Source organism: Fukomys damarensis, unplaced genomic scaffold (genome assembly GCF_012274545.1).
Source record: "Fukomys damarensis isolate Sample0158 unplaced genomic scaffold, DMR_v1.0_HiC HiC_scaffold_32, whole genome shotgun sequence".
Taxonomy (NCBI): Eukaryota; Metazoa; Chordata; class Mammalia; order Rodentia; family Bathyergidae; genus Fukomys; species Fukomys damarensis.
Window position 1 is genome coordinate 31,174,181 of NW_022900944.1, and position 15,933 is coordinate 31,190,113.

The window sequence follows — 15,933 nt, forward strand, 5'->3', positions numbered from 1 at the left end:
CTGCAGAGGTGGAGGGAAGCAGGGGTCTAAAGGCACCCAGCCTGACTACCCAGAAGAAGAGGTGCCATGCTCACCTCAGACAGCCTGTAGTGCTCCTGAAAATGGCCTTGACCTCTACATTCCAGTGCTACACAGGGTCTCTCAGTCCAGAGCTGTCCGGGTCCCTTCCCTGTGCCTTTAAAGGATCAATGATCATTTAACTGGGTCTGGGTGGCCAGCACATTGAGACTACTGCCCTTCTTAACCCTCATCCAGTCAGCAAACCCTGTTATTGAGTCAATGTCTGTCATCCAAGTCATGGTCCCAGTCCCTGCTTGGGCAGATGCTCTCTCTGCTTCTAATTGTTTTAACCTGACTAATAGCTGAGTTGTTGGTGCTGAGAGATGTCCAGCTCCCCAATTAAAATTTTCTACTCTGTTCTCAGGACCCTCCTTCAGCCCATGTGTGCAGGGACAGTAGACATAACAACTCCAGGTTTGAGGAGAGAGTTCGTGGTATGTTGGAGATTAGATTCCAAGAAGTCAGAAATTACATAGCAGCTATGAGCACAGCCATGCCAGGGTCTCCAGGAGACAGACCACCCACCTCCTTCCTTTCTGCTGTGGGATACCTATATCCTTAAACTTTTTCCAGCAACCTGTTAAAACATGATGGGCTAATATGAAGTTCTAGTCACGCAGATATATTCATTACCCAGGGAGATCAAAAAGGTATATTGGAAATCAGTACTAAAATGGCATCCAGATTTTTAAAACTCCTGAGCATAAAGAAGCAGTCAAGAGAAAATTCAAACAAGTAACTGAGGAATATGAAATGTTATCAAATGCCTTTAAAAAAGCATATCTATGACAAATATGGCAGAGAAGGAGTAAATGGTAGTAGAGGAGGAGGAGGTCATTTTTGACAGTCTGCAACCCAGATAATGTTTTAGGGAATTTTTTGGTGAAAAGAGCATATTTTTATCCAAGTTCTTTGAAGATCAGTTTTGAGGATTTTTTTTTTTAGGAACTGAAGGGGTCCCTAAGGAAGTGGAAGCCATGGTGCTAACTTGTAGTTCATGAGCCATAAGGGACTCCAGGAAAGAGGAGTACACCTAGCCCTAGCTTTCCCACAGGGAACATCAAATTCTCCAGGACCTTACATAAATAGGGCCCAGTAAGACTTCTGTGGTTTTTACTGTTGTCACAGAATTCATAATCTCAATGCCCCTTTCCTGAAACATAGGCTCAAACTTTAGCTCTAGACACCCACTAATCTGCTTTATTTATCATATAAATAGAATCATGGTGAGATTCATGGTATAGAGTGATAGGGTAGTAAGAATGTAGGAAGGGTAGGAAGTGAAAGAAACTGGCACCTGCCAAGGATCACTCCACACACCGACAGAGATCCTATGAGAGATCTTTATTAAAGAGCCGAGGCAGCATGGTGGCCCACTCCACGGAAAGAGAACAAGGGGAGAGGAATGGAAACGGGCTTGGTTATATATTGGGTGACTGGTGTAAGTGGGTCGGGGATTGCGTCAGCTGCAAGGGCAGCCACTCAGGGGCCACTCTTGGACATTTATATTCTATGCAGACAAGCCTTGTTTGTGTGCCAGTCTCATGACGGGTGACACGTGAGGTAGGAAGTGGAAACTAAGGCGAAGAAGAAAGTTATTATCGGAATGGTGGCAGCTGTTTCAAGGCACTTATAGGAAGTGTTTGCAAATCAGAGTCTCCTGACAAGGCTGATTGAGGATGGCAAGGAAGTGCCAATACCCACAGTATGGAAGGCAGCTGACTGGGCAGACCCAATCCTTATGTGCATCTCTCTGCCCACAGCCCTGGACCACACACACAGGGGAGGTACAAGGCAGCTTCATCCATGTGAAGGGCACCCACGTAAGGGTCCACACCTTCCTGGGAATTCCCTTTGCCAAATCACATGGAGGACCACTGCAGCTTGTACCTCCTAAGGCCCCTGAACCCTGGAGTGGTGTGAGGGATGGGACCTCCCACTCTGCTACCTAAGCTCTTTGGGAACTGGGGAAACTCAGGTACTGGGGAGGAGTCAGGTGCTCTGAGCTCTGGGCCAGGCTGAAATAGTTCTGCCATCTAAATCCTGTAGCCAGTTTCTCCTGTTTTGGGTGTATTCCCACAATGAGAACACTGAGAATTGAGAGGCATGGAGGAACGGTGACAGGCACCTGGCTCAGGGCTGGTCACCCAAAGGGCATTAGCTTCAGGTGCTGAAAATAGAAGCAGAGACACATTTGTCCCCAGATTTGGATCATGCCACATGTTCTCTACCACCAGGGGAAGTGTCTCTGGGAGAGGGTCAAGTTGGCTCTACAAATCTGTCAGATGCCCTGACTCCAGCAGTAGATACTGCAGGTGCCAGTGGAGGGAATCTGTGGTGGCTGCTTTGAGAACCAAGGAGGTTTGGGAGCTGTCATAGAGATGAGGCCCCTGGAGAGTCTAGGGAACAAGTGATGACTGCCAACATCTGCAGGTAATGGTTCCCATAGAGACTCCTAAGAGTGACAATTTTCCACCTTAAGGAGGAGTGGGATCCAAGGCCCTCAGCAGCCTTAAGCCCTCCCAGAAGTCTGGGCTCTACCTCAACTTCCCCCAGAATGTGCAATGTGTGTCTTGGTGACCAGGACTAAAGAGAAGGGTCAGGTGCAGGGAATAAGGGAGAGCTGATCCAGAGTGGCTAGGGGCAAATCTGGACTCAGAGTCTGGTTTTGACCATTAGACAGCCCTTAGACTGACTGTTGTCATCATTACCAGGTGTCTACAAAATATTTACAGTGATAGGAAAAACTTTTATAAATACCAAAACCCTATAAAATGTTACAATGTAAAGTAGCTTCTGATGTCCCTAACAGCAGTTTGTTTTGTTTAGCTCAAAACTAGCACGCACGAAGGCACTAAATGCTGAATGAGGCATTTGGTCTCACCCTGAGATAACAGGGCACGTCAAGGTCTTGAGCTCTGATGAAACTGGAACCACATGATCATAAAAGTGTCTAAATGAAAGAACCCATTGCTAACATTTATTCCCCTGACCCTACACACCCCTCTTTACTATGGGCTAGAATAGATAACTAGGCAAATCTTAAAGGTAAACTCCCCAACGGCAAAGAACTGTGACATCTGGGTTGAGAAGATTAACTATCCTGTGACGGTGATTTGAACTGTAAGAATGAAATGTAACCGCCCAAATGAAGTTAAGGCTGTGAAACCCTATAAAAGGAGGAGTTGTAACCCAGTGCGTCATCAATATGGGCACGGCTTATGTATGATTGACCCTTATCAATGAGTAAATTTGTTATTTTACTTCCATTCTGCTGCCTCTCTGTGTGTCACTTACTGATTCCTTCTGTAACAATAGAATGAATATATTGGCAGTGAATGTCTTGAATCTGACCATACCTCCCATCCTCATGTCTGAGGACTGCCCATAGCTCAAAATCTACACACTTGCTCATGCCCATAAGGACTCTAGAATACCTGTGAGTAACAGTACATGGTCAGTCGGGAGTGTGAGGACATTTATTCTATAAGATTATTAGAAGGGTCAAAATCCACGTGGTCTATGATGCAGTGCGGACCCTGATGAGTAACCTCTCGCTCTCGGGTTCCTGAAGACCTTCTCATCCAGCTTGGGCAGCTGGCCTCTGTGCATGGAAACACAGAAGCTTACTTGCTCCAAAAGTCAGAGGCTGTGGCTATTGGGTGGGCCCAGGATTCGCCCAAATAACATGAGTCCAGAAAGCACATTTTATGCTCAAGGGCTGCACTTTGTGGCCACCAAAGACCCCAGCCATTAGTTACTTATTGGGTGAAAAGGAGTGGAAGACACTCAATGTTCATATGAGATTTCAGGGAGTACCCCTTTTCTTTCCACCCTTTCTAGAGGGATTCTAGGAGTAATGCAGTAAGCCTTTGAAATACGGAGCTAATTCAAAATGATGACAGGCCTTGTCTTCCTGATTCAACCTAGGTTCCTGACTCATGGCCCAGATCATGGCAACTGTTAAGGTTCTTCTGACTACGTTGGTAGCTGCACAAGTAAAAGCAGTAGAGTCTAGGAGTCACCCCAGAGGGGTTTGGGCTGGGTGAGACCCATGCGGCATCTGTCTTGATTTCCTCAGGTGATGGTATGGATCCATGGTGGTGCACTAGTTATAGATACAGCTTCCCAATATGACGGATCCATTCTGCCAGCCTTTGAGGACATAGTAGTGGTCACTATGCACTATCACCTTGGTATCCCGGGATTCTTTAGGTGAACCTGGGGCTGGGATGGGAAATGGGGACTGGGCAGAGCCAGATCAGGCCCGTGAACCCTGTCCTTGCCACTTGTCAGCACTGGCGATCAATGCACCACTGGTAACTGGGGCTACTTGGATAAAGTGGCCGCTCTACGCTGGGTACAACAGAATATATTCCACTTCAGAGGCAACTCTGACTGTGTCACCATTTTTTGCCAGTCTGCAGGTGGCACAAGTGTATCTTCACATGTTTTGCCCAGCACGCCCCAAGGACTCTTCCATGGAGAGTGGGATATCTGTCGTACCTGGCATCATCTCCAGCTCATTTGAGGACATCACCACACTGAGTGCTCTCACCCATCCCAGCCAAGGCTTCCTCCCTCCCTCTCACCTTCTAGTGCTCTGGTACGCTGTCTGTTCAGTGTGGAAAACAAGAGCAATTGAGGTGCCTTGGGACCTGACTGCTGCCTTGCTGGCTGGGATTACTGAAGAGCTCTGGGGTCAGAACCCACACAGCTCTGCCTCACAGAAACTGAGTATGTTCTGTGGACAGCAAAGCCACTCCCTAGGGCACCCGTGGTGGACAGAACCATGTAGCAGGAAAAATAGCTCCTCTGACTGAAACCTCTGAGTATCAAGGAACTCAAATAATTTCACACCTGAACAGATTTACAGAGTACCCTATAAAATTAAAGGACATCTGATGGGGCGTTAGGTATACTCCTCTGCCTGCCTGGAAAGATGAGCCAGTCCCTTGCCTGCTCCCTTTACAGAAGGTGGCCAACCTGTCTGCCTGTGAGGAAGTAGACTCAGAGGCCTTGTGAGATGGCTGCGGGGCAAGAGTGAAGAGGAAAGGCTGGCTATTAACCAGGTCAGGCTGAGTGGCCTTGGGTTGGATGCAGGGAGTGACAGTATGTGAGGCAGGAAGGCCTGAGTGCCCTTCAAACCCCCAGGGACATTTTGTTCATCTCCGTGCCATCATGTTTGGTAGTCCTGGATATTAAATGACACACTAGGCCATGTAGAGCCAGGCATTGGACCTTTTACAGTGGGGACTTGGAAATGAGCCAGAAAGGGAATATGAGGCACCCAGAGGACATCAGAAATTTTCTAGAATTTGACCTTGATTCCCGACCTTAATTTCCCCTGTGGCCTTCAGGCTCATTGCTGGTATAGTGGATGAAAACTTCCTGCCCAGACACCCCCAGGAGCTGCTGGCCTCTGCTGATTTTCAACCTGTACCTAGCATCATTGGTGTTAACAATGATGAGTTTGGCTGGATCATCCCCAAGGTGAGGTCCATCCTCAGCTCCCTGAGAAGCTCTAGGGAGATGTTAGATGTTTGTAGCTCTAAGCTCATCTACCCTCCACATGAGAGTCTTCTCTCCCTACTACCCAGGGAATAAGCACTATTGACACCCAAAAGGAAATGGACAGAGAGACCATGAAGGCTGCTCGACAGCACACAGCAACACAGATGGTGAGGTTCCTATCGTCCTGCCACGATAGACTGGGTCCCTCTTGATTTCCTGCCATGCAGCTACCCCCATGAATAAAGGTTGGCATATGTGTGTGTTTCTGGGTAAAAGGTCAACACAGAGCTTGATCTTCTACTGCATTCCCAGTCCCATTGCAGACATTATCTCCCTACTCTGAGTCTTCTGTCTCCCTGCTCCAGAGCTATAAGGCCTGACTCTTCCTGATCCCCCTCGTCTGAATGTTGCCTGCTGAGTTTGGAGACCTGATGATAGAGGAATATATAGGAGACAATGAGGATCCTCAGTTTCTCCAAACCCAGTTCCAAGAGATGATGGAAGTCTCAACTACATAGTGAGACCCTGTCTCAAAAAAAAAAAAAAGAGAGAGAGAGAGAGATGATGGGAGATGCCATCTTTGTGATCCGTGCACTCCAAGTAGCACATTTTCAGTGTGACTATATCTGTCACTGAGGCCTGACTGCCAAGGGGCCAACTCAGAGCTCTAGGTCCAACATGAGATCTCCCGTGTCCATTTCTTCACCCATATCTTTACCAGGTTGCTGAGATAAGATACTTGATGTCCCTCCTTTAGGTACTCCTTGACTGGCTGAACAAATCGACATCTACCAATGTTACAGTTGAGGACACTGAGTCAGTAACATTCAGTTCCTTGACTAGTGACCACACAACTAGGAATGCTAAGGCTATGGTTTAACTGATATCCTTCCCGCAGCCCCAATTTCAGTCTAGGTTTCCTACCCCATTGTCTAAAATCTAATCAGCATTAAATAAAGTGTCTTATCACCAAGGAGAGGCAGAGAATCTCCAGATGAGAGGCTACCATGTCATAGCCTGTCCACAATCCCAGGTTCCCATGGCACAGTCTACTTCTATGAGTTCCAGTATCGGCCTAACTTCCTCAAATATTCCAAGCCACCTCATGTGAAGGCTGACCATTGCAATGAGATATTCTTTGTCTTTGGATCCTTGTTTTGGAGTGAAAAAGTGAGTCTGCCCTGATCTTCAAGAACTGGGATGGGGCCACAGCTGGGCCCCTGAAGGGTAACTGCCCTCACTTTTCAGAGGCTAAGAGAGAGAACAGAATTAGGTGTCTACCATACTATAACTCAAGATCTGTTCCAGGATTAGAATCTAAGCTCCTTCTGCCCCAGCCTCTGTCATCTCCACCTGTCCCCAGTAAAATCATGGTGTCCAGTATTTTTGCAGGAAAGGGGGTTCATAAAGGAAGAAGGACCTTCTAGGCATCCTGGTAAATGGAATAGGTTGATGAGAACCTGGGCACTTGTCCTCTTCCTCTCTGCAGTTGACTTCACTGAAGAAGAGGAGCTGCTGAGCAGGAGGATAATGAGGTACTGGGCCAACGTTGCTCAAAATGGGTGAGAGGATGCCCCCCTGCCTCAACCTTCCCAGGGTGTGTGAACCCATCAGGCTCTTTTTGGTCTATGGTGACCTCATTAGCATATTTTTCTCCTTAGTTACTTGATAACAACCTCCCTTTCCAGAACCTACATGGACATAGAGTGGGGGGAGAAGGAAAGGGAGAAAGGCAAGGCAAGAGCTAGGATGCAATTCAGTATGAAGGCTCTGTGTTTAATCCCCAGTAACCCCTTCTCAAGCCCCTCAAAAAAAGAAAAAAGAAGGAAATCTGCTCAGGATAATAGGAAAGATGTCCCACAGGCATCTTAGCCTCCCAGTGCATCCCCCTCCTCTTACTGACTGAGAGGTCCAAAAGTGCTCCCTAGGCTCCTTGGACAGGGGCACCCTCCGATTTTAAGTGCTGATCATGTTACCAATCAGTTGAGGGTTCTTTTGCTCCATTTCGGTAGAAATCATAAATCTGCAAAGTGCAGCTCCGCTAGTGGCTCTGATACCACTGGATGACACCTGATTTTACTAGATAAAACTTCCAGGTCTCTGTGGCTAATTTTTATAGGCTGCTGTTCTCTGGATCTCTTCAGGGCTAATATCCCTTGGTGTTGATTGCTCTTTCTTTGAAATGACTTGTCTGTCCACACTATTGAGGATGAAAATCCTGAGTAGATTTATAGGTCCTTCAGAGCCCAGACTTCCCAAGAAATAAGTCACAAACAGATTTACAGGACCACAAGATGAAGTCATTATTTTAACAGGACCTGTGGGACAGCACAATAGGGTCAGTACACCAGAAGAAGCCTGGAAAACTAGCTAGAGAGGTGTGAGGCAAATGCTCCTTATATAGCAGCAGCAGGCCTGTGACTGATTCAAATTCAGGCATTTTGATCCTTCCAGATTCAGGCCTGTGGTTAGTTCAAGTGAGGTGGGGCTCCAGGACAGCAGCTGTCATGGCAGATTCAGTGAGAGGGCAAGACAACATCAGCTCTTTGATTGACAGCTCTCAGTCTCTGAGGAAAAAAGGCCAGGTAAGAAAGAAAGAAAAAGCAAGGAAGGAAGGAAGGCAGGGAAAGGAAAGGAAAAATGCTGGGCTAAAACCAGGAAATCTTCTGGAGGGCTAGCTGTGTTCACTGTAGCTTACTGGGGACTTTGGGGTTGTTACAATGGGCCCAGATCCCTCCTTCCCTTATCTTAGCCATGTTAGGGTGGTTCCTTTCCCCTGCCTTTTTCAAAGAGGTAGCAACAGTAACAGAAATGGTAGGAGTAAGAAAGGGCACCATAGCTGATAATTGAACTGCACTGCTGTTCAAATGGCCAAGAGGAGGTGGCTTCTAAATAACCAGGGAGAACACTGAGGGCAAGTTGCCCCATCCATTGAGGGGGAGGGTAACAAAGAGATAAGAGAAGTGGGTGTGAGGCATGACAGCCATTGACTAAACATTCACCTCTGGCTGGCAGGGGAAAAGGGAGAGTCAGGCCCTTTGCTCTGTCCCATTACATCATGACCTGCTCCACAGTCCTTTGCAGTTATAATCCAGCAGCCCAGGAAGTCCTTATGTTCCTGCAGATTTGTGCATATAGTACGGATTCTAAGGATGTTCAGAACGCAAAAGTTATAAGGTCTTGGCTGCTTCCTTCAAGATTTCAAAGAAGTTAAATGTGGTGGTGCACGTCTATAATCCCAGCACTCGGGAGGCTGAGGCAGGAGGATTATTGGGAGTTTGAGACCAGCCTGGGCTACATAGTGAGTTCCAGGTCAGTCTCAACTACATAGTGAGACCCTGTCTCAAAAAACCGAAACAAAACAAAAAACGATTTCAAAGAAAAGTCTTTGAGGCCAGGCAGAAGGTTTTTTTGCAAGTGGAAACCCTGTGGGGAGTGCCCAGTACCCCAGTATGGCAATGTCTAATGGGGCTGTGGGGTTGGAACCAAAGCCAGGGTCCCAGAGAAAACAGCAGTGTGACACAGCAGCCTTGGAAAGCAGCAGGCATTAGCCCATAGCCAGCACTTTGCCTCATTGTGCACAAAGGGCGAACCTAAAGATTTAGAATGTAGTGTTGGGGGCCAAAGATTTAGCTCAGTGGCTCCACCACCTGCCTCACAAGTGCAAGGGCCCAAGTTCGATCCCTGGTCCAAAAAAAATGTTGGCCCTGCTAGGTTTCAGTCTTGTTTTGGGCCAACTGTCTTTCAATTTATCTATTCCTCCCATTTGAAATAGCACTGTTTACCCTCTCACTGTGTTGCCACTGTATTTTATAGGTGTAGACTTCACTTTTATTGTTATACTTTAATTTTTTAAATTTCTGTCTTTGTTATTGTTATAGGGACTCAAAGCTGCAAACATTGCCTCGAGTTTTAGAAGAGACTTTGGGTTTGGGTTTTTTGTTTGTTTGTTTGTTTGTTTGGCACCGGGGATCAAACTCAGGTCCTTGTGCTTGCGAGGCAGTCGCCAGAACCTCTGAGCTAAATCCCCGGACTTTTGAATGATACAGGAATAAATTAAAACTTCAGGGACTACTGGGGATGGGAATTCATTTTGCACTGTGCAAGTCTGAACCTTGGGACCAGGGACGGAATGCTGTGGTTTGGATGTTGTTTGTCCCCACAAAGTTTCTTATGTTAAAAGTTTGGTCCTTAGAGTGGCAATGGGAGGTGGTGTACCTTTAAAAGGTGGAGCTGGGGGAGGACCCTTAGATCATTAGAGGTGTGTCTTTGGAAAAGATTGTGGGAAGCCAGCCTTCCTTGAATTCCTATTCTTTGAAAAGTGATCTTTGCCTCTGGCACACATTTCTACTATCCACTGGCAAAACAGAGCTTATCCTGGTTCTAAGCCTTTGAATCCCCAGAATGGTAAGCTAAATAAATCCTTTTTCTTTATAAGCAGCGTGCCTCCAAACAAGGTGCTCATTTCAACTTCTGCAGCTTCTCCCCACAGTCAGTTGTGAGGAACACGGAAGGAGAGTGTCTAAAGCTGGGTCTGGTATCCTGGTCTGGGTAGTCTGTCTGCTCTTGGCATTTCCTGCAATAGCCACCGGTAAGATACACGCACTCTGATGGTAAGGATGGGAGCTTCTGGGTCCATTAGAGCATTGGGTGGGCAGGGGCAAGAGAGGTGGGGACAGGAAGGGAGGGGTAGGCAGCTCACTCACGGAAGAGGTCAATTTTGGAGGAATTACAAGGATTGCACATACTCTCTGGGCCAATGCTCAGCCTTTGCTTTCTGTGTGATCCCCAGAGCAGCCCTGCTCAGGGATATCATAATCCTTATTTTTTTAAGAGCACAGGGTATGGTAAGATAAGCAGATAGGCAAAGGACTGCCACAAAGAAAGAAGTATACTCACCCTACCCTGGAAACAGGAGATACATCATCAGACCTTAAAGGGCCACAGAGGGAAAGCCACCAAGTGGCAGTGGGAAAAAGGGACAAATGTGGGCAGAAGTGTTTATTATTGTTTTGAAAGAGGGGGAATAGTTGTAACTCCCACATCTGCTAAATATTCAAAATGAGAGTTCAAGTTCTCTAAAATCAAAGAATGAATTCTAGGAACAATAGAGGTTAAGAGTAGGAAACATTTATTGAGAGAAAGACAGCTTCTGTCTAAGAGAGATGAAAGGGGACCAGAAATTGGGTTGCTCACCCATCCTGCTTTTTAAAGGTTTTTTTTTTAATGGGACAAAGCCATGAGATAAGGCAGGTACAAAGTGGGACAAAATTATAATCAACTAGTAAGATTACAAGTGCAGTTGCTTAGGTAATGTTGGCCCAATGGGAAATCACTAGGTGGACATTGTTATGAAGAATGCACTTATCAAAGTAGGTTTTTGAAAGGAATATTTATTCCAGTAGACAGGGACTAAAATCAGGAGATTCTAGCAGCTAGTTGGGAAAAGCCAAGTTTATCACATCCATGTGTGGATGTGCTGACACTGGTAGAGAGAGATAGTGGCAGCTAGCTGGGAGAGATTTCATCCTTGAATGGATGGACTAACCAGGGGAGAGAGAGATTAGCAACTAAGTGGAAAAGGGATTACATTTATATAGGTTTTGAAGGGACTAAGGAATCTGGGGTAAAATGTTTGACTTGGATCCCCAAGGATGGTCTGTTCAGTTGTGTAGACAATCACTGGAGTTTTCAGCACCAGTGGGGTTATATACTTTCTTTTGAGTCCATTTGCCGTATTTACTGAGAAGCTGCTGTTCATTGCTAAAAGCAGCCCGTTGGCTTTGTCCCCGTTTATTTGTGAAAGACTCACTTAAGTCAGAACTGACAGACATGAGATGGGACAAAACTATGAACAACCAATAAGACTACGAGTATAGTCACAAGTAATACTGATTAAATGGGGAAGCAAGTCATGGAAAAAACAAACAAAGGAAGAACAAGGATTTGGGGGAAGGGATGGGTCTGGGACCTTTCCTGGAAAGGATGGGTTAAGGTCTTGGTCCCCCATCCAGGTGACTGGTACCTATTTAGAATATCAATCACTGCTATTTATCCCTAGGGGAAGTTTGTAGGTGTAGTAGTTTCTTTTTATATAGGCCTTAAATTGTTTTTCTGTTTGTTTGCTTGTTTGTTTTTAGTACTGGGGATGAACTCTGGACCTTGCGCCAAGCAGTGAACCACTGAGCTAAATCCCCAGCCCTCAAACTGTTTTTCTGTGCTAAGGGCCCAGCTTTGTCTAACTGCTTTATAGTAATTTCTAGCTAATTTAGCTATCTGCAATATTTCCTCCTCTGAAGAAGTATCCCTAACTGGGGAGAAGGGGCGTAGTTTTTTATCATCTAACTGCTTTGACCTGAGAAGAGTCAGTTGGGGGTGACTGCAGTTAGGCACGCCCTCCAGAAAGCTAACTTAATGGGGCCTAGATGGAATTTGTATTGTAGTTTAGAAGTTATAAACTTTTTTACAAGGTGGATCTGGTGGATCCTGGTAAAAAGAGTCTAGTATGTGCAGTGAACTTAGCTATTATAATTTTACCTGCATATCAAGCACTTTAAAATATAAAGAATAGTTAGAGGACTGTTATTTTTTAGCAAATATGGTTGTTCTAAAAGTTGAATCCCTGTAGAATGTTAACAGATAACAGTTGCACATTATATAAACTTGAAATAGAGTCACACATAGTATTTTAGCATGATAATCATTATGACATTATCTTTGTAACACACTTAAATGTCCTTAGTATGAAAGTCTTTCTTAGTCAAACACTTCCATCTCATATCAAGACATTAAATGACACAAAAAATTCTTAATTTGTTATCTTTTAATAGGATACCATCAAAAGAGAATGTACATACTAATCTATAAATATACCTTAGAAGTTTATAATGTCTAGCCCTTAAATTTATTGTGTGACATTGTTTGAATTCTTTGGAATCTGAACATCCATAACTGTGGTGACACATATAACATATACATCAGGCCTGGGATTTAGCTCAGTGGATCTGGTGCCTGCCTTGCAAGCACAAGGACCCGAGTTCAATCCTCAGTACCAAAAAAAAAAAAAAAAAAAATACACACACACACACACACACACACACATCATATAAGGTTTTAAGAAAAACTATTATTTGACTGGTTATATGTGCTGGCTTGACATGTGCATCTTATCACAAGTAGCTGGAGCACAGGAGAAAAGCAGATATCTGAATTTAAAAAGATTATTACCATGAACAATGTTAGAAGACTTGTACACCCAGGAGGCGTGGATGTATTTAGTCTTGACATCATTTTAATCATCTGGCAACCTGAGGGAAGCATATCTTTAAGCATATCACATTTAACTTAAGTTTAAAAATCCATAAGGGCAAAAAGAAAAAAATGTTAAGCTGTAAAACAGCTGTACATGTTGTGACAAACTGGACACACACACACACACACACACACACACACACACACACACACAAGATGACTTATTTATAAACCAGAGTGCACTCAGGTGTATTTGGCCAAGTTAAATTATAATAACCGTTTTATAATTTTTAGGTTTGCAACCATGCATAAAACTAGTCAGAACTTTTGTGGGTCAATTAACAGAGATCTTTTATAAGAAGAAAGAGGGCCAGGGATTTAGCTTGGAGGCCTGGCAAGCACAAGGTCCTGAGTTCAATCCCTGGAACCAAAAGAATAAAAATCCTTTACATCTGTGAGAGCAAAGGTGGTTTTTGATTGGAATATCTAGTTATACAGGCTTTTCATTATTGCTTTGATAGCCACAGTTGTTGAATAATCACAGCTGGCCAGCTGGTAATCAAAACTGCTGTTTTGATAGCCACATGTAGAGAAATCATGAGTGAGGTGGTCCTCTGGGGACTGGGGCCATGCCTATTCTTTAACACCTGTTTTTGCTTAAAACTGTTACTAAACTCATAAAGTTCCCTAGGAATGTTTTGTTTTATCAATGAACTTATCTCTGTTATAAAAACCAGTCAGTATTATTCTTGAGGGAAGTAAGAGGAGTTAATCTCCAATTTTGCCTATGGACTGAAAGCCAGATAAATTTGAACCTTTATGTTTATGTTTTGAAAGTTTTAGGATTAAACCTAGGCCAGTTTTTTAATATGGTCCAGAGATAAATAAAGGTCAGCTTTACTCTGAAAGGGGTCCAGGGAAAGGAAACTCACCATTCTGGAAGCTCTGTCTTGAAATCCAGCAGCCATAGAGAAGGGAAGTGCCTTCAACCAAACATTGTTGAGAACTGTGTTATTTCTCGGGGGCAGGCCAGTGGAAAAGCAATAGAAGAGTGACTTTAAGTATGGCACAAGAATTGCTTCTCGGCCTTTTGGCTAAGATCAAGTGTAGTATGGCACAAGAATTTAATTTTAACTATCTCAAGTGTAGAAAGACAATTAAGATAGAGAGCTTTTCCAGAACGGGTCTGTAATCCTTAGCAAAACATGTCTCCTGAGACAAAACCTAAGATTGACTACAACTGCTTTGCCAAGCAGAAAATTAAACCAATACCCAAAGAACCTGAATTGCTGCTGCTTCTTTTTTTTTTTTTTTTTTTTTTTTTTTTTTTTTTTTTTTTTTTTTTTTTTGCCTTTCTTTTCCTCTTGATAGAGAGCGAGACAGAATGAAAGTGTTCTAATGAATAGGCAACATGTTTCTCTGCAGTTAAAGCAAAACTTACGGTGGAAGTTTTCCCCATTCCTTCAATGTGTCCTGACTTCTGGACACTTCCTCTCAAGCATCTCAGGAATTATCTTAGTTATAGGTTTTATTACTTCTATCTCCCTGCCAAATGTAAATGGGATGTGACTCAGGGTGCACTGAGTTTGCTGTCTATAATATCTGATTACAGGTGAATTTGCTGGACCCAAATGACTTATGCTCCGTGTAACCAATGTAAAGTGCTTTACTCCTGCAAGTGCCCCCCCCCAGTATAACCTGCCCTGCCCCATCCCAAAGGGGGATCAGTTTCTTTGTGGAAAAGTCTTAGACTGACCCACTGGCATTAAAAAGAAAGCTACACTTGGGGCCGGGGATTCAGCTCAGTGGTTCCAGGTTCTGCTTTGCAAGAGCAAGGACCTGAGTTCAATCCCCACCACCAAAAAACAAAAATAAAGCTACACTTGACCTCCAAAACTTCTGGGTGTGTCTTCCATTCTCCTGGACTACCTGTCTATATGTTCTAGCTGGCAATTTGCCACTACACTATTTTGTTTAAGGCTTACCTTTTTAAATAAATTACTCTGAAGGCCAGGGATTTAGCTCAGTGATGCTCCCACCTGCCTCGAAAGCATAAGGTCCCAAGTTCAACCCCCGGTACCAAAAAAAAAAAATGTACTCTGAATCTATAAAATCTAACTTATGACTTAAATACCCTATAGGCTGTTGAGCAGGCCCCTGATCTTGTATAAAATCTCCCAAAGTCACTTCTCACCTTTTATTAACATACAAACTGAAACGGTGTCCTGTAGGCAAGCTCAGTGTTGGGGTACCCAGAAGTGCTTGTTGGAGCTTCTGGAATGTAGTCTGGGAATCCCAGGTTAAAATTTGGGTATTGGTCTTTTGGGTTTCTGTATAAGCTGATAGAGGGGTTGTGCAATCTTACTATATCCTTACTATATCTAAAGGCAACAAAAGCCTGTAATTTTTTAGGAATCTCCTTTGCTGTTTTAGAGTCTTAGGCTGTGGGAGGGAAAGAATTGGTTGAATTCTTTCTTCCCCCAGTATTTGAGTTCCCTTAGTTATAATAAGGCCTAAATATTTTACCTCAAGGCTATAAAATTGTGCCTTAGATCTAGAAACCATATAACCCTTACCTGTTAGAAAATTCAGCAGAGCACTAGTACCTTGGCTAGAGAGCTCTTCTGAGGGAACACATGACTGTACCATCTATGTATTGCAACACTGTGACTTGGGAAAAACTATAGTGTTATTTTGTCAAATCAGCAGCCAGTAGGGCGGGAATTTAGCTCAGTGGTTCTGCCACCTGCCTCGCAAACACAAGGTCCCTGAGTTCCATCCCTGGTGCCAAAAAAAATCAGCAGCTAGGAGCCAGGGGTAGCAATTTAGTTCAGCAGCACAGCACTTACCTGGCAAGCATAAGGCCCTGAGTTTGATCCCCAGTACCAAAAAAATCAGCAGCTAGGAACGTCCTCATCCTTTTCCTAATAAATAGTTGACAATTTAAAATAACTAAAGGGCTAAGTTCTCATCATTTTTAGACCTTTAAGAATACATGTCTGAAGGGCTGGGGGTTTAGCTCAGTGGTCCATTGCCTACCTTGCAAATACAAGGAACCAAGTTCTATCCCCAGTACCAAAAAAAAAAAAAAAAAAAAAAAAACATGTC

The 15,933-nt window shown here is 44.3% G+C and overlaps 1 protein-coding gene, 1 non-coding gene and 1 pseudogene across 2 annotated transcripts in view; all 3 read left to right on the forward strand.

The window, feature by feature from the left end:
- Positions 1 to 3,379: 3,379 nt before the first annotated feature.
- Positions 3,380 to 7,140, forward strand: LOC104854071 (annotated as a pseudogene).
- Positions 7,141 to 9,873: 2,733 nt separating this feature from the next.
- Positions 9,874 to 15,933, forward strand: part of LOC104853974 (carboxylesterase 3) — a 30,751-nt gene continuing 24,691 nt past the window's right edge. Inside the window, exons 1-2 of the mRNA XM_010612188.2 lie at positions 9,874 to 9,981; positions 10,054 to 10,165. Of these exons, the coding sequence (XP_010610490.1) occupies positions 9,979 to 9,981; positions 10,054 to 10,165 (115 nt within the window). The 5' untranslated portion in view covers positions 9,874 to 9,978. The remainder of the gene's footprint in view (positions 9,982 to 10,053; positions 10,166 to 15,933) is intronic.
- LOC117283939 lies at positions 13,900 to 14,088 on the forward strand. Its single transcript, XR_004514998.1, has one exon. It is a non-coding gene; the product is annotated as a U2 spliceosomal RNA (small nuclear RNA).